Source organism: Malurus melanocephalus, unplaced genomic scaffold (genome assembly GCF_030028575.1).
Source record: "Malurus melanocephalus ecotype Western Australia unplaced genomic scaffold, MMel_1.1 scaffold_219, whole genome shotgun sequence".
In the NCBI taxonomy this organism is placed as follows: Eukaryota; Metazoa; Chordata; class Aves; order Passeriformes; family Maluridae; genus Malurus; species Malurus melanocephalus.
In genome coordinates, this window is record NW_026623451.1 from 856,543 (window position 1) to 874,642 (window position 18,100).

The window sequence follows — 18,100 nt, forward strand, 5'->3', positions numbered from 1 at the left end:
GTTCAGGGAGCCAGAGAAGGCATCAAGAACAGGAAGGAGCCCCGGGGATGGCTGGCAGGTGGCTCAGCACGGCTGGCACACACACAGCTACCAGCTCCCGGGCAGAGCTGTCACACAAAGCCCTGGCCTGGCTGCCTCCTGCTTCCCCCAGCATGCTCCTGCTCCAGCAGTTCCCTGGCAGCCTGGAGCCTGTCCCAGGAGGGGCAGAGCCAGGAGGGCAGCACGGCTGGGGCAGGAGGATGCTCAGGGTGGGTGCATTACTGGCACAGGAGGATACTCTGGGTGCATTACAGGACAGAGAATGCTCTGGGTACATCACTGGCACAGGAAGATGCCCTGGATGGGGGTTACAGGACAGGAGGGTGCCCTGGGTGGGGTGGGGGTATTATGGGGCAGGAAGATGCTCAGGGTGGGTGTTACAGGACAGAAGGATGCCCTGGGCAGGGTGGGGGTGTTACAGGGCAGAGGATGCTCAGGTAGGTGCATTACTGGGGCAGGAGGATACTCTGGGTGCATTACAGGGCAGGAGAATGCTCTGGGTACATCACTGGCACAGGAAGATGCCCTGGGTGGGTGTTACAGGGCAGGAGGGTGCCCTGGGTGGGGTGGGGGTGTTACAGGACAGGAGGATGCTCATTTTGATAAGCAGCACCCAGCATGGGTGCTACTGGCACAGGAGGATGCTCAGGGTGGGTGTTACAGGACAGGAAGATGATCAAGCTGAGTGCATTACTGGCACAGGAGGGTGCCCTGGCTGGGGTGGGGCTGTTACAGGRCAGGAAGATGCTCTGGCTGGGTGCATTACTGGCACAGGAAGATGCTCAAGGTGGGTGTTACAGGACAGGAAGATGCTGTTACAGGACAGGTGGGTGTTACAGGACAGGAGGATGCCCAGGGTGGGGTGGGGCTGTTACAGCATAGGAAGATGCTCTGGGTGGGTGTTACAGCACAGGAAGATGCCCTGGCTGGGGCAGGTGCATTACTGGCAAGGAGCCAGGAACCCCCTGGTTCTGGTGGGGGTGTTACAGGGCAGGAAGATGCTCTGGGTGGGTGTTACAGAACAGGAGGATGCCCTGGGCAGGGTGGGGCTGTTACAGGACAGGTGGGTGTTACAGCACAGGAAGATGCCCTGGCTCTGGTGGGGATGTTCCAGCACAGGAAGATGCCCTGGCTGGGATGGGTGTTCCAGCACAGGAAGATGCCCCGGCTGGGTGTTCCAGCACAGGAAGATGCCCCGGCTGGGTGTTCCAGCACAGGAAGATGCCCTGGCTCTGGTGGGGATGTTGAAGAACAGGAAGATGCCCTGGCTGGGGTCTCACCGTGGAAATGCTCGGCTGTTTTCCGCCGCAGTGCCTCCAGCGTCTCGTCCGTGTCCGCCCACTCCAGCACCAGCCTGCGGCCGTACAGGTGAGTGCTGTGGCACAGGGCGTTGAAGGCTTTCTGCAGAATTAAAAGAGGGGAAAAAATAAAATTAGAGGAGAAAATCAGAACAGGCTCGCAGGAGGAAAGGCAGAGATGTCCCCCTCCCTCTGGCTCGGAGCGGAAAGGCCACAGGAGAACATCGCTGCTCTGCTCTGATGGGGCAGGATCCATCTCCATCACAGMCTCTGGGTCATTTATCTCCCCCACACCCCCAGCAGAGCACATTCCCATGGCCATTCCTGCAGGCTGCAATCCAGCACTGCATGGGACCAGCCTCGAGACAGCACTGGGTGGGCTGACAGCAAACCAGGACCCTCCTGACAGCCTTGTGACTCTCCRGCAGCCTGTTCCCTGTCAGAATGCAGGAAAACACAGCTCAGTGTAGGGGAGAAGYTCCTTCCTGCTCTGGAAACAGGCTGGAAAGGCACCTTCCTGGTGGCAGCAGCAAATGTGGCAGAGCAGGAGCCAAGGCTGGAGTCCTCTGCTCTTTCTGYCTGTGGTGCTTTGCTCTGACACAGAAATCCTGAGGTTTTCTCGCTGTTGGGTCCTGTTTAACAGCACTCACCAGCTGTGATCTCTGGGTGATTCTGAATTCTACCAGACTGGGCAGCACAGAGCTCAGAGGGTTTTCTCTGTCTGTGGGTAACCAGCAGAGACACCCAGAAAACAGTGACCCAGTTTTGGGAAGCTTGATTTTATCTTTATTTCCCACAGAATTTCAAGGAAATTCAAGACTGAGCAGGATCAGGCCCACAATGCCCAAACTTGCTGGCCAAACATTTTTATCCCCAGGGCCCCACAAAGTGCTCCACAGTAAAGGCTGAGCACAGGGGGAGAGAAATACCCCAAATGCTCTTTCAAAACCCTAGCTAAGGCTGGGATCAGCTCTACATATCCCTGGGACAAAAAATGACAACTCCAAGACCACAGAAACACATCCTGCTGTCCAACAGAGACCTGTGCTCCCACCTGGAGCCCCCCAAAGCAGCTCTCAATCTGTCCCACAGAAGCCCAAACCTCTCCCCTGAGCCTCTTGCTGAATGTGGGAGCATATGTCCCCAAATGCCACATTTCTGGGCACAGGGGTTTGTCCCGCCCACAGCTGCTCCTCAGGACCCTCCTTGAGCTGTTGGGTTACAAAACTCATAAAAATCCCCCCATTTTCGATGAGCAGCACCCAGCAAGCTGAGCTTTCTGTCCTTCCAAAGCCCTGTCACCCTTTTACCCTCCTGTGCTGTGACACACGGGTGGGATTCCCATCATCCCAGCACCCCCAGCTGCCCAGGGTGATCCCAGCAGGGCAGAGCACCCCAAACCAGGGCAGGAAGGGCTGAAGCTGTGTTCCTGTGCTGCTGGAAGGGCTGAAGCTGTGTTCCTGTGCTGCTGGAGGGGCTGAAGCTGTGTTCCTGTCCTGTAGCTGTGTTCTGTGCTGCTGGAAGGGCTGAAGCTGTGTTCCTGTGTTGTAGCTGTGTTCCTGTGCTGCTGGAAGGGCTGAAGCTGTGTTCCTGTGTTGTAGCTGTGTTCCTGTGCTGCTGGAAGGGCTGAAGCTGTGTTCCTGTGTTGTAGCTGTGTTCCTGTGCTGCTGGAAGGGCTGAAGCTGTGTTCCTGTGTTGTAGCTGTGTTCCTGTGCTGCTGGAGGGGCTGAAGCTGTGTTCCTGTGCTGCTGGAGGGGCTGAAGCTGTGTTCCTGTGTTGTAGCTGTGTTTCTGTGCTGTAGCTGTGTTCCTGTGCTGAAGCTGTGTTCTGTGCTGCTGGAAGGGCTGAAGCTGTGTTCCTGTGTTGTAGCTGTGTTTCTGTGCTGCTGGAGGAGCTGAAGCTGTATTTCTGTGCTGCTGCAGCGTTTCCAAGGCCTCTCTCCCAACGAGCAGAGCTGGCCTGAACAAACCCTCGGGGGCAGAGGTGGTGAGGGAGCCGTGGGCACCGTTTACGTTGGCACAGGGAGCCTTTGCCACAGCCTGGCAGACAAACCCCAGCCCCAAACCCTGCATTGTGTGTTCATTGCTGGTTTGGAGCTCCTCCTTCCCCCAGCACGAGGAAGAGAAAGGTGGGGTGACAGCACCCAGCCCCTCTGCGCTCTGCAGGTCACTGAGGAGGGCRATGGGTGAGCTCTGCTCCTCTGAGTCACTTCTGTGCCACCTCCTCCTCATCCTCCMTGCAGGATTGCCACCCTCCAGTTCTGCTGGCAGCACTGGGAAAGGTCAGGGAGCAACAGGGAAGCAACAGGGAGTGACCAAATGGTGCCACCAGGTCGTGTTGAGTGGAAGGAACCCTGCTGGGGGAGGCACATCTGCCACCAGCCTGGTGACACCGGCCTTTCCTGCCCAAAAACATCCCCAAAATGAGCTGGAAAGCTCCATTTGTACTGGGATCTCTGCTCCCTTGTCTTCCAGGAGCTGGGAATGCAGGATTTGGTGACAAACACAGGGATGGCACTTCTTTGGAAACGAGCTAAAAGACAAAGCGCAGCTCTCTATGGCTCTGAGAGGAATTAAGACTTTTTCAGGGGGAAAAAAAGGAAACCACGGATGATTTAAAAAGACAAAGGAATGAAGGGGAGAAATGCCATCCCCATACATCCACACTGCTGGAAATCTTCCAGGGAGAGGAGGAAATCTGCCACTGCTGCTATTCCAAATGAAAAGATAGGTAGGGAAAAAATATATTTTAATTAGGTGACAAAATGTGAAATGAGGAGAAKCAGGCTCTGGCTTTCACAGGAAGCTGGGCTGGAGGCAGGAGCTATTTTTGGGATGCAGCTCCTCTACCTGAGCGTCTGCCTTCCCAAAATGCCTCTCTGGAGGAACAAASAAGGGCCAGAGGTTTGTGGAGCTGTATCCAAATGAGGGATAAAGGGAGGTGATGTCTGCTCATCCAAGACTCACCACAAAAACCCCTYTAATACCCAGGGCTTCTTAGACCTTTAAAGGGGAGCTTTTGCCACAAAAAGCTTCTTTTTAAACACCCAAACCCGATTTTGGTAAAGCTGCTGCATTTGGTAAAACCTTCTCCCCGGCCTCTTTTGCTTTCCAGAAGCTTTAGGGGTTGCATGAAAACCCTATGGACTTCTCCTTGAGAATAGGATGTGGGTGTGCCTAAAAATGCCATTTCTGAGCATTTTTTGAGTCCRATTTTGCCAATGTTGATTCGAGCTTTAGGCTATGGTGAGGAAAGGAAGAGAGAGAATAGGGAACAGCAGCTCAAAAATGCCTGTGGGGTCCAAAAAGGGAATTTCCAGGTGAAGAGGTGGCTGGGATGAGGGGTCAAGCAGAGAAATTCGGGAGCAGGGACGAGACCCTGGTGTTTGTCACCCCTGGGTGTGACAGCTCCAGCCCTGTTTGGGGACAGGGCTGCTCTGCCTCCACATCCCCCCTGCTCTGTTAAATACTCAATGGGATAATAGAATAATAAATAATATATATGGGATCATCAGTGGGACAAAGGGTCAGCAACATTAGGAGATGGATAAAAATCCTCCCTCACAAGAGCCAGCCCCAGTGGAGGATGTTCTCTGCTGTGCCAGCTGCACACAAGGATTTTCCCTTCCTATGTGTACATTTGGAAATCCTCAGCTGTCTCTCCCAAACGGGCAATTTCTGTTTTTATATGTGTATTTTTACATTGTATAGGTGTATTTTTATATCATAAAAATAAATAAAAATAAATATAAATAACTAGGTATTATAGGGTAAAATATAAAAAAGAAATATAAGTTATAGGGGAGAAGAGTGGGAGCTCGGCTTCCAGGTCAGAGTTCAAAAATAAAAATGATTCTGCCRCAACTCTGCGCAGGGAATGGTCAGTGCTGGGGTTAGTTTGGGATTGCTGGAGGATCAGAGCTCCAGGGGAGGCTGGGAAGATCAAACCAAGCCTGATGGGGCAGATCTGCATTGGGGAGTGAGGAAGGGGAGCCCCCATCTCGTGCTGGCTGTGGAAAATCTCCACGTGCGCTCCCAYGGCAGAGAAAGTCTTTTTTTGTGAGAAAAAGACAAACCCAGGAGGTCACAGGCTTTAAATGCCCAACAAAGGCAGCCCAACTATTCCATGACAAACCCATCGAGCTCTAGAAGATGCTCATAAGCAATTTCCAGATTACCACTCTGAGCACTGACAGCCGCAGCTATTCAGCTCAGAGGTCTCCGGGCCCGCTCCCCTCCTCTCTCATTTCACTCGGCAATAAACTCTAAGCCAATTACCAGAGTGTTTACAATATTCAGGATCCTATTCATCAATACGCCGTGCATCCTTTTCCAGACGGCCAGTGGAGTGTACTTGATGTGCCACTTGTGAGACAATTAAATCCCTCAAAGGGATGAGGGGGGAAAAAATATGAAGGAGGAAGAAGAGCTGCTTTGCTGGGAAAGAAGAAAACGCCGCTGAGAGCGCTTCCCCTGCACGCTGCCCTCCSTGAGCTTTGGGGGCACTGCCCTGACCCAGAGCCCTGCCTGCCTCTCTGCCCTCTCCAGGGATGGGTTTCCTGCCACTGAGWTTCCCAATTGTCCAGTGCAGCTGGAATCAGAGCCTGAAGGGATGAAAAGGAATGGGAGGAAAACACTGAGCTGTGCCTGCTTCCCCCAAGGCGCTGCCTCACACCCCCAAACCCAGCAGTGCTGAAGGACCAGCCAGGTCCCTCTGTACACATTCCCATCAAAAACCCAAAGTTTCCTTGGGAAAAGATGAATTCAACCCCCAAGAATAAAGCCTGGACAGCTGGTGAGAGCAAAGCAGAGCCACGGGCACAGCTCGTGGTGCAGGGACAGGAATCAGGCTCCTGGGGGAGGATGGAAGCTGAGCAGGGGGAAGTTTGAGTTAGGATCAATACAGGACTCACAGAGAAACTCCATGGACTGTGTTATACAGGAGGTCAGGCTGGGAGGGATGATCTAATAGTCCCCTGTGATCCTGGATCAATGAMTGCTGTCTAAAAACATAAACACAGCACACTCTGGCTGCCTCCCTCCTCCTCTCTCCACTTCTGCTCACAGCCTCGAAAATCTGGAATTTTGGGGGTCATCTGGTGCCTTCCCTTCAGCAGGGACATTCTGTGGGTTGTGCCCACAACCACTCCCTCCCAGAGACTGCACAAATCACCAGGGATGAAACCCACCCTGCCCAGAGCCTCTGGCAGAGGGTGAGAGCAGGGTGCTGCAATCTGCTTTTTTTTGCTGCAAGTAGGGAACTTAAATATGTAGGAAAGCCTTAAAAAAATAAATAAAGGAACCAGGCAAATTCATAACTACTGATCCTCTGAGAAAGCACCAGGGTAAAGCTGCTCACAGGGGCCCTGAAACACACAGAACTGGTGAACACAGCCTTGCACAGGTCACAGATCAGGGAACAGCCCCAATACCCAAAACGCCCCTAAAATCAAGGCAGAGGTATCCTGATGTGTTAATGTTGAGTCAAACCCTTCCTTCCTCACCTTGCYRCTGACAAACATGAAAAATAAGCTCYTGTCCTTCTGTATGACAAGAATTTGGAGTTATTTTATCAGCTGCATCGAAATGATCCCCATTATGGCTGAGACTGCGGGTCTGTCATTGCCCACATGGCAGTTTCAGCCTCGGTGCAGCTTTCCTGGGAAATGGAAATGGCAACAGCCTGTCCCAAATCTGGGCTGAGCCTGGGTGGGACAGAACCTCTAAAGTGCCCTCCCCAGCTGGGAGGAGCACGGCTCACCTTGGCATCCTGCTTGGTGACGAAATCCACGAAGCCAAAGCCGCGGTGGGASCCCGTTCCTGCCATTTTCTTGGGCAACCGGACGGTCTTGAGCTCTCCAAAAGTGCTGTGGATCCAAGGAAGAGCAGAGACAGCGTGAGGTGAGGGGAAAAAACATCCCTTTYCAGGAATCCTGGCAGTGCTGCGGGCTCAGGTGAGCCCAGGTGTCCTGCAGCCACTCTGCTTCCCGGTAAACTAAAAACCCACCTGGCATTTCAAGGATTGTTCTGGATGGAAACCTTCACAACACAAAAAATTTCTTTGATGTAAGCAGTGTGTTTCTGCTTCCCTCAGGAGATCCAGCCAGAATGGCAGACCCTGCTCAGGGTGGGCAAAGGGCATTTCCAGGGCACCAGGGCTGCTCCAAATGCCACCAAAATARATTTATGGCATCTCAGAGGAGGGGCTGGAGGGCACAGGGTACGGGAGAGGACAGAGCACGGCCCCTCAGGGATCTGTTCTCTTTCTGGAATCCATCTCCAGAGGTGATCCCTCCACCCCAGGGATCCTGGGCATTTTTTTATGGCTGGATTTCCTCATTCTAACCCTTCACCCTTTCCCACCCTGCAGCCTCTGRGCTGGAATAAACTGGTTTTCTTTAAGCTTGCTGGATTTACAAAGGGAAGCAGGTGAATCCAGTAGACCACAACACCCGCCATATCCAACAGCATTTCAGACAGGTTTTGGAGTGTCTGACAGGGGGAAAGTCAGGAATGAGGAGAAAAGGGAGATAATGTTCAGCTGGAAGAGAACCAAAGCATGCAACCACCMCACTTTATCCAAAAAACCTGGAAATAAACCCAATTTAGGCAGCACTTGCTKGACACCCCTCTCCAGTGCCACCCCCTGGAGAAATTCCAGGACAAAGCCGAGGCTTTCCCAGCGCCGAGCTCCCGCTTCCCCCTCTCCTCCCCTCACACCCATTTATCAAACACATATGCACAAACTGCAGGCGATAAATATTTAACGTGGCCCGGGTCTGGAGAGATGTGTTACTTTATTTGAAAATCTCCACGCGGGCGTGCATCCACAAAAGGAGCCGGGGATACGGCGGTGCCAAAGAGCGCCTGGGAATAAACACGGTAAAGGCCATAAACGCTCTCGTGAAATGATAGAAGCTAAATCCTGGGAGTTAACCCGCTGCACCGGCAGCATGACCAGGCATTCATCCACCCAATTTCCCCCGGCAAGGCGCTGTGTAAATGCGCCATTATCAAGCTTCGAAATGAATCCGCACGTCTGGCGCTTGGTGCTTTCCCTCCCAAACAAACAAACAAACCCGGCACGGCCGAGGGAGCAGCCTCAGCTGGAGGGGAGGATGGGGTCTGGGAGGATCAGGAGAGCCCTGGGGGTTCCTGAGGTGCTGCTGGAACGGGGTGGGGGTGACAGGGACAGCCAAGAGTGTCTCAAAGGCTGCAGGTGGGTGAGACAAGGAGGTGCCCATCGAGCGAGGAAAATGGGAGGTGGGAGCCGTGGGGATGCTCCAATCTGTCTGTCTTTCCATGGAAAACATCAAAGGAATGTGTCTGGGGCAGCAGAATGTTTGCTGAAGGAACATTTGCTCCAAGGGAGGTCCTGGACAAGGCTCAGCCCGTACTCTCAAACCCCAATGCGTCCCTTTGATGCCCAACACACAGAAGCAGCCAGGAGGTGCCCACAGCAGTGGATGGYGCTGGATTCAGGCTCCCAGGGAGTTGTGCCTGGGCAGAGCTGGACAAATGGGCTCTTCCTTCCTGCCCAGCTCACAGCAATCCAAGATCTGCACACTGGGAGAGAAGAACTGGCCCAAATCCCAGCAGGGCTGGCCAGCAGCACCTCCCCGGGCAGTGAGAGCCAGCAGGGGCTGCCAGAGGGAGGGAGCCAGGGAACGGGCGAGCTGGAGGGCTGGGGGAAGCCGAGGGGCACAGGGCTGACCCCGGGGGGGCTGTACAGCCCMACACTGTCCCCCCCACTGCGGCGCTAATTAGAAACCACAACGCAGCAATTACCAGCGCCGAGCTGCGAATGAAGCGCCGAGCTCCGGCCTTTAATGTTCTCCTCTGCGGTGCCAGGCACAGACTCACACCTCTCTTTTCCAATTATTTCTTCAGGATTTGGGGGGGAGAGAGAGAGGAAAACCCAATTACCCCCCGTGGTGCCAGGCTCGCGGTGCCCAGGGAAGCCGGAGGGATGCCAGGTGCTGATGCGTTGGCTCCAGCTGCATCCAGACACGGATTGTGCCAGGGACAAAGGCATGGGGTGGGGATGGCAGCAGGAGGAGGATGGACAGCGTCACCCAGATGCCACCAGAGCACGGTGAGAGGCAGGGAAGAAAGCAGGTTTTGTGCAATATCCCATGGAGCTGTTGGAAAATGCGCTCCCGGGGGTTGGTGTGGGTTTGGGGGCAGGGGGATCACGGCAGCTCCTTCCCCTGCCAGCACCCAGCTCTGATGGGCACAGAGAGAGTGGAAAACACAGGGAGGGTTCCTCRGGGAGCTGGTGCCTCTCTGCTCTCAGCCTGGGCAGAGATCAGCAGAGATCAGCAGTTCTGCTGCCAGCACGGGGCACAGCCCCAGGCCAGGCTCCTTCCACCAGACAGGATGGTTTCTGGAATGTTCCAGCATCAGGAAGCGTGAAACCTGAGTGGCTTCACACCCACCCACTCATCCCGGCCTTCTCTGTGCTCCTGAGCCCCTGCACCAGGGCTGAAGGAGCAAATCCTTCCCACCTCAAGCCACTGATTTATTCTCAGTCAGTCTGGCTTAACTTGGCACGAGCCCCGTGCCCCCCAGCCCCTGTGCCTGCCACACAGCTGCTCCATCCTCTCCCGGCTTCCTTCCCCTAGATCCCAGAAAAAACAGTGTCCTGACAGGAAATACCTGAAAGGAAATGGGAAGGAAGGAGGAAAAAACCCTTCCTCTCTTGTTAGCTTCAATCTGGGGCTGCACTACTGCCAGGACACCTCTGCAACTCCAGGGGCACCACAGCAGGATGGGATTCCCCTGTAACAAGCTGAGCCAAGGTGGGCAGCAACCCCAAATCTCTGTGAGACACCCCTCTCGTGGATGGAGCTGCCCATCATTAACACAGGAAGGTTTGGGGGGCCCAAAGCCAAGGGTAAAGGTTTGGGGGGCCCAAAGCCAAGGGGAAAGGTTTGGGGGGCCCAAAGCCAAGGGGAAAGGTTTGGGGGGCCCAAAGCCAAGGGCTCTGTCACAGAGGCAGCAGGATTGCAGAGCTCTGGTGACCTGCCACAGTCACGGCTGCTCCATCCCCTTTTGGATTCCTGGCCATAGATCCATGAGAAACAGCATCCCACAGCCATCCTCTGCCAGCCCAGGTGGGATCAGGCCCAGGAGGAGGGCACAGSTTTGCCCTGTCCCTGCAGGCCCTGCCAACCCAGCTGGCACATCCCAAACTCCTGCCTTGGCACGTTTCCCTGCTGCTGGCAGGGATGGCAGYTCAGCAAACACCGCAGCTCCTTCTGGCTCCTGAACCAGAACCTTTGTCCTGTGCTGGGAAAGCACAGAAATTCAGTTCTGGCTCTGGCTGAACACTGATCCACGGGGCTGCAGGACAGAAACAGCCACCAGCTCTGCCTCTTGACGAGGAACCTGTTCCAGGTTCAGCAGGAGCACAGGGGACATCCCAGGGATGGCACAAGGGACATCCCCTCCCTCCCACCCTCCAGAGATCGGGCATTTCCATGGCATTGCTGGCTCTCAGCTGCTCTCCAGCTGCCATCCTGCTGCCCTGGCTGGACACAGGGAGGGAAAGGACAGAGCCATTGGCACTTTCAGGGATCCAGGGGCAGCCACAGCTTCTCTGGGCACCCTGTGCCAGGGCCTCCCCACCCTCCCAGGGAACAATTCTTCCCAAGTAAAGAATTTCTTCYTAAGAAACTGCAGAGCTGATCAAGGACTGTCGGGTTGCCAAGTTCTATAGGGGAAAGCACAGCTGCCACYACAAATCTGGGATGGTTGGACAGACAAACCACTGCCAGAGAACAGAACTTCTTGGAAAACAACCACAAAAATGCCCCTCAGTGTTGTGCAGACATGTACAGAGGTCCCACTGCATAGGGCAGCCTTAAATTCCCTCTCTGGTTTATGTTCCTTCAAGAAAAACCAAGCAGCAGTAACACATTGAAAAACTGATCATGGAAACCTTTACCAAGGCTGCCAATCTTCTCATGGGCTGCCATCCCCATCCCCTGCCACCATCTCATCCTCTCCCCAGCCCTGCCCCAATCCCCCAGGCTGGAGCTCAGGCCATGACCGCTCATCYCCGATGGCTCTGGGCAGAAATGGCCACTCCAAAAGGGTCACAGGTCCTTCCCTCCCCTCCCTGCACAGCCTCAGCCCCAGGAGAATCACTCAATCCCTCCATTTCATCCTTTTCCCCCACCTCACCCCAAACAGGACCTTCCCTCCCCCCAGCCCTGCCGCTCTCTGCCTCTGTACCCATTTACTGATTATAGGGGGGAAGGGAAAAAAAATCCTAGTAATGGTCCTTTTTTTCTTTCTTCCTCCTTCAGGAAGGCAGGACCCTGGCAAATGGTTTTGCCCCTGGGCTGAGCCATGGCCAGTTCCACCCCCTGCATGAGGGAATTAATGGAATACGCAGCAGAAGGGCCCTCCCGCCTCCCGCTCCGGGACTTCAGCTGACTCCAGGACGGCTAATCCCATTACAAGAAAATAACGTGGATAATTCAAGCTAATGAAATCGTTACAAGAATGTGGACAGCCAGGGGTGGACATTCAGAGCCAATTTAACACTCCTTGGTGTTGTTATCCCCAGCGCAGGAAATATCTGAAAGGAGGAAGGGAAAAAGGGAAGGAGGGAGGGGAAAAAAAAAAAAGAAGAAAAAAAAAAGCCTTCCTCTCTTGTTAGCTTAAATCCTGTTAGAGAGTTCAGGAATTAATCTGGCACCTATCTCCCCTATTACCATTATCACCATCATCACCATCATCAATAATGGCTCCTCGGTCACCTCTGAACATCAGCRAATGAAGGCACAGCAAGGCAGGGTGGGAGGGAAAGCTCTGGATGGTGGAGCTCAGCCCAACTGGGGCTCCCTCCAGCTCCGGGGGAGCTGTGGATTGAGGGATTTGACAGCAGAGCAGGGGTCCCAGTGTSCCCCCAGGCCATGGATGGAGGGACAGCAGGACCCCTGGTTGGTCACTCCCTGCTGGACACTCAAACCCTGCACAATTTGTGTGAAAAGCCAGCAGGACACAGTCCTGTCCGTGCCCTGCTCTTCAGCACACAGACCATCAGTTTGCCCACCTCCCTATCCTCTTCTCCTCAGAAGCCCCTGGATCAGCTGCTGCAGCAAAACCAGGCTTTGCTTTGTGTGATCCCTCCTTTTCTGTGCCAGCCTCGTGCTCCAAGTTCTGGATCCCTTCCCGAGCCCAGTTTTCTGGGAATGACCAGCCCAAAGCCCCTCACTGCTGTGCCCCCCACGCTCCCTGCAGTAACAGTGGTGAACAGCAGAGCCAGAAGTGCAGGAGATCCACTAAAAACAATCCTGGAGAAGGTGATCCAGCGTTTGGATTGCCCTGGCTCCCCTCAGCGCCTGTGGAGAGCTCCACTTTTAGTTCTTCCTGGATTTATCCCATTTTGGCACAGATCTCCAAAAATTATTCAGCACAATTACTGCAAGAGCCAGGGACTACCTGGACATGGATGTGCCTCTTGCAAGGAGCTGGGAATTTACCTATAAATCCCATTTTTAGTAGCAGCAGCAGGATCAGAAACACCACAGCTGTGACTCCAGCAGAGGAGAGCCACGGCGCTTTGCCTTCATCTCACCAGCTCTAAAATAGGTTTAGGGTGGATTAAAAGGTGAATTAAAAAAACTCCCCACCCCAATGGCAGAGTCTGCTCCATCAGCAAGGAGCAGGAAATGAAGCAGGACAGTACAGCACCCCATGGGCAGGAAGGGATATCCCGGGATCCTGCTTGGAGTGGGACCAGGAGAAGGATGGGAATGAACCCAGAGCTGAGTACCTCCATCCCTACACCCCAAATGTGTGTGATGATGCTGGGTGGGGTCTGCACAGCCCAGCCAGGGGATCTTCTCTCTCCTGGAGATGCTGAATCAGGAGCAGCAACTGCTTCCTGTGCTTTAACTCGTTTAAAAACACAGCAAAACATTTTATCCCTCCTCGATTTATTTTCCTTAACAGTTGCTTATGAGGGGACCTTATCAAAAGCGTTCTGAAATTCCGAGTAAATGAGTCATTAGGCAGGTTTTCAGAACAGTAATTAGGCCACTCCATGGCCCTGCTGTATTATTTACCTGAGAAGATCTACATAATTAGGGCTCTTCTTTATAACTGGTATCACACACACGGAATTCTCCTCCAGCTTATCGTGTAATTACGCAATTAGGCCGCGTGCTAAACACAAACCAATCCTGAAAACTGAGTGGAAGGGAAAAAAAAAACCCAAACCCACCCCACAACAGTAATTATTATTATTATTTTTTAAATCTTCCATCAGCAGCATAGCAGTGAGTTTTAAAATTTTAACAGCYCTTCAGTTGAAGTCGTTCCTAACCAGGTTTGGTTCCTTCATTTTGCTGAGTTTCATCTGATTTTTGGGAATTTTAATGTCAGGAGAGATTGGCTTTGAAGGCAGCTGGGAAAAGGGGTCTTTCCTGGATTTTCCATGCTGCTGGGAGCAGCATGGTGCCCATGCAGCAGCTCCTCCCAAGGCAGGATGATTTTCCCCAGCTCCTGCAGGCAGCCAGGTAGAGCTGCTGYGCTGTGACCGTCACGGCTGTTCCGCCCTCTGGAGCAGCTCCCACGCTGCAATTTCGGCAGGGAACGAAGGAATGAGAGCCCTGCAGCAGCTGCAGCAGGACAGGGGATGTGCAGAGCCCCAGCCATGCTTTTAGGGTGGAGGGATGGAGGTGGGCAGCTCTGGATTCGTTCCCATCCTCCTCCTGGTCCCACTCCAAGCAGAATCCCGGGATGTCCCTTCCTGCCCATGTCCTGCTTCATTTCCTGTTCCTTGCTGATGGAACAGACTCTGCCATTGGGGTGGGGAGGTTTTTTAATCCACCTCTTGCCCTAAACCTATTATAGAGCTGGTGAGATCAAGGAAAAACACCCAGGAGTCACCTGGAGAAGGAACCTGCCTGTTACCCACATTTCTTGCCATGATTAAAGACAACAACAATTCCCTGTTTAGATAAAGCAGGAACAGGTTTCCTCCTGGAATTTTACACCTCAGKGCTCACAATTTCCAGTTCCCAGGGCATGGGGAAGGTGCAGAGCTGGAACAGGGAACACCACAAGCTGTAAGGAGCCCCAGGTTGGGTTTGAACTCTGACAGGAGCTTTGGAGTTCATCCCAAAAGGGTTTGAGCTGCTGACTTCAGAGGATTTAAAGATGCAGGATGGAAGAGGCCATCCCAAACCAGGATGAAGGGGGAAAATCCCACTCTAACATCATTGAAGTTTCCTTGCTGCTTCTCCTGGGCCATCTTACAGAGCTCACAGTGGTTCAGGTCACAGCAGGGCTCTTGTCCCCTGTGCTGCCACGGGTTCTGCAGCTCTCAAATTCCCTATCCAACACTTTCTTAATCCTGCTGTAAGCACCATTTTCTTTTTCTTTTTTTCTGAAGAAAACAAAAGATATTCAAGCCTGGTGGGGAAAGTGCCACCTGAGAGAGGACATCTTCCCCCTGAACCCCACCAGGAGCACACCACCCTGCCCTGCCAGCCATCCCTGCGACCTTTATATCCCAAACCTCCTGAAACCTCAATCCCTTGCACATCCCTTAACAAGAMCCTGCAAAGCTTTTCCCAGAGCTCCCACTGCTGAGGCACAATTCCCCCAGCACGCAGCACCTTGCAGGAGCAGGGCTTAGGAGCCACCGAGTCACTGCCCCCATCACCGGAGGGGCAGGATTTCAAAGGGACCCACGGGTCTGACAGCGCCAGGATTTGGGGATTTATCTCTCCTGGGCTCTTTTGAAAATCCTGATCAGAGTGCAGCTCTGGTCAGGGGAAAAAAAGAAAAAAAGTTATGCTAAAAATAGTGCTCACAGGAGGGTCTGGTGCAAATCTGTGCTCCTGGAGGATTCTTATGAGTCAGCTCCTTTCAAAGACAAGGGGAAATTTGTGCAGCAGGCAAAGCTGGGAACGCAGAAAGAACCCAAAGTTGTACCCAGGGCATCCTTTGCCTTGCTGTTAAGATAACACCTGCATCAAAAAAACACTAAAAATTAAATTTATATCTCATATTCAACTGCAGAACCTCCTGCACTGAGCTGGAGAGTAAATATAGAAGCAAYGAGGTATTTATAGGCACATAACTATTTTAACAAGCCCTGCTTTAAAGAGAATCTTTAGTTAAGTGTTGTTCCTATAAAGCTGCAGGATGACTCCGAAAACTGGGAGTTTTTAATTCCTGATTAATTATTTTCATCAGGAGAACAGAGAAACACAGAGGGAAGATCAAATGCAGGGGGAAGGTGGGAGCTGCTGAGGTGCCTCAAACACAATGAGGTTTGAGCTCAGGCTGGTCCCTGGAGAYTTTGGGATCACTGGATGGTTTGGGGTGCAAGAGAACTCTGGAGATCCCAATGTCCAACCCTGCTGCCCAGGAGTGCCAAGAAGTGGGGCCATAATGAGAAGGAATGAGATATAATGAGAAGGAAGCAGAGGGGATGATCCTTCCAGTCACAACCTACCCAAAAACACCAGGAAAAAAGGTGCAGGGATAGGAATAATGAAAGTGGCAGAGTGTGAGCTTCCAGCCAGGAGGGGCTGAGGAATGCTGAGCTTGTGGGGGAGCTGTCAGAGCCCCGGGGGATGGCAGTGAGTCCCTGCAGAGGTGACAGCAGCGAGTCCCTGCAGAGGTGACAGCTCTGGCAGGCGCAGCGAGCAAAGAGCAGAACAGGGAGAAAGCAGATAGGAGGTGAAGGCAGCTCCAGCTCTGCAGAAAAACACCTTTCCCTTGAAAAAGGGGAGGCAAAGGGGTTAAAAATCAACTTTTCAGCAGCACCCTTGCTGAGCACAGGCAGGGCAGGGCAGGCTGGAGCTCCCTCCCTCCCTCCCTCCCTCCCTGCCGCAGCCAGACCCAATTTCATGGGGTTTGTGCACGAGCAGCAGGCTGGAAAACGCTCATCCCCAGAACCCCTGGCAGGAGAACAACCCCAGCCCCACCTGGGCGAGGACAGGGGCACCCCAGAAATGCCCAAAAGGCGGCTGTGGGGGGACAGAGGCACCCCTACTCCCCCCAGCCCCGTCGTTGACAGGAGAGACGGCGTGCTCTGCTCCGCTCCGCTCGGGCTGACAGCGGGAATTAATGTGGTTTTGGGGAGCTGGCAGTGAGTAATGAGGACTGAAACACCTCAGCCCCACCCCCTCTGCCCCCCCAGACTCTTTTAACCCTCTGGCTGCCAGAAAGGGATTGAAGAGAGGGAAGGGTAAGAGCTGAGTTAAAGAGAACCAGAGAGGGGTCACACAGCCCACCCAAAATTGGATTTACAGGGTGAATTTTGGCACAAATCTCGTGAGCAGACCCAGGTGCTGAGATTGGTGCTCCTGGGTTTGGAAAAGTCAACATTCCTGCTTTTCCCAGTGAGCAGATGTTAAAAAAAAATTTAAAAAACGGGGGGTGAAGGGGGGCCAAACCCATCCTCCAAACATCGCTGGGCRAGGCCCTGAGGCCAAGCACTGATGGGCAGCAGGACAAAAAGGGATTTTCCCAGCTTTCCTGGCATCCAATAAATGGGGTTTTGGCCAGAAAAAAACACCCCATGCTCACAGGCAGCTGATGGGAAGGGCTGGGTACCTGCTAAGGGTCAGCACCTTCCTCACAGGACATGGCTCAGGAGCTTCCTCCCGTGCTGAACAGCGAATTTAACATCTCCTGTCCTCTGCCAGATGCCTGGAGTTGCTCAGGAAAGAGAGGTGAGAAGCCAGCTGGCCATYCTGATCCAACAGAACTCGGTTTCTACAGGAAAAAATGTGCAGAGAAACGCTGCTGGAAGCAGCTCCAAAGCTTTGGGATCATCTCAGGGGAGGTGAGGGATGTGCAATGCGAGGTCCTTAATTGCAATCACATCCCAAAGGCTCAGAATCCGCTGGAGGACGAGAGGGAGAAGGGCTGGAGGKTCAGAAAAATAATGATGCAAACAAGAGATGCAAATAAAGGACACGGTGGCAGCGCGAGGGGAAAGCTGTGATTCATTAGAGGTTTGCTCGGGACCTTCCTCGAGGAGTGCGACTGAAAAATACCCACAGGAGGGGAAAACGGGGGGGGGTGGGGGATCAGCAGCACCCTGAAAGGGCTGGAGCTGAGAAATCCAGCAGAGGAATTTCAGGAGCGAGGAAATCATCATCATCCTGGTGAAAAGCTCAGCCAGGGGCTCAAAAATCACCTGAGAAAAACAGGGACTGGCCACAAAATAAAACAAAAAAAAACCAAAAAACCATATTTTTGCTGTTTTATACATAGATTCACCATTCCCTTCTTAATTCAGACAAAAGGAGACCCCAAAAACTCTGAGAACCCAGCAAACAGCACAAACAGCCTTTGCTTTTGCTCCCTATGCAGAACCTGCCCAGGTGGAAAATTTTTTTGCGCTGAAAAAATGGCAAAAACCTCAAAGCAGAAACTCAGAGCGTGACATTCCAAAGGCAGCCTCTTCCCCACCTCCCCAAGCCCCTACACGCTGCTGAGCGGTGGAATTTGGGAGGAAAAATAATTAAATTTCCCTCTGGAAGCTCGGCTGGGTTCCGCAAATCCCAATTTTGGGTCCCAAACCCCAATTTTCACGTTCCCAACCCCGGTTTCTGATCCAAACCCTAATTTTTTTACCCCAAATCCCAATTTTCCCATTCCCAACCCCAATTTCTGATCCAAACCCACAATTTTTGGTTGCCTAAACCCTAATTTTTTACCCCAAATCGCAATTTTCCAGTTACCAAATCCCAATTTTCCCATTCCCAAATCCCAATTTTCCTG

General features: G+C 53.1%; 1 protein-coding gene across 1 annotated transcript in view; it reads right to left on the reverse strand.

The window, feature by feature from the left end:
• RBM19 (RNA binding motif protein 19) overlaps nt 1–18,100 on the reverse strand; it is a 52,105-nt gene that overhangs the window by 12,589 nt on the left and 21,416 nt on the right. Inside the window, exons 22-23 of the mRNA XM_057374196.1 lie at nt 7,098–7,203; nt 1,320–1,440 (exon numbers count right to left, since the gene is read on the reverse strand). Coding sequence (XP_057230179.1) covers nt 1,320–1,440; nt 7,098–7,203 — 227 coding nt within the window. The remainder of the gene's footprint in view (nt 1–1,319; nt 1,441–7,097; nt 7,204–18,100) is intronic.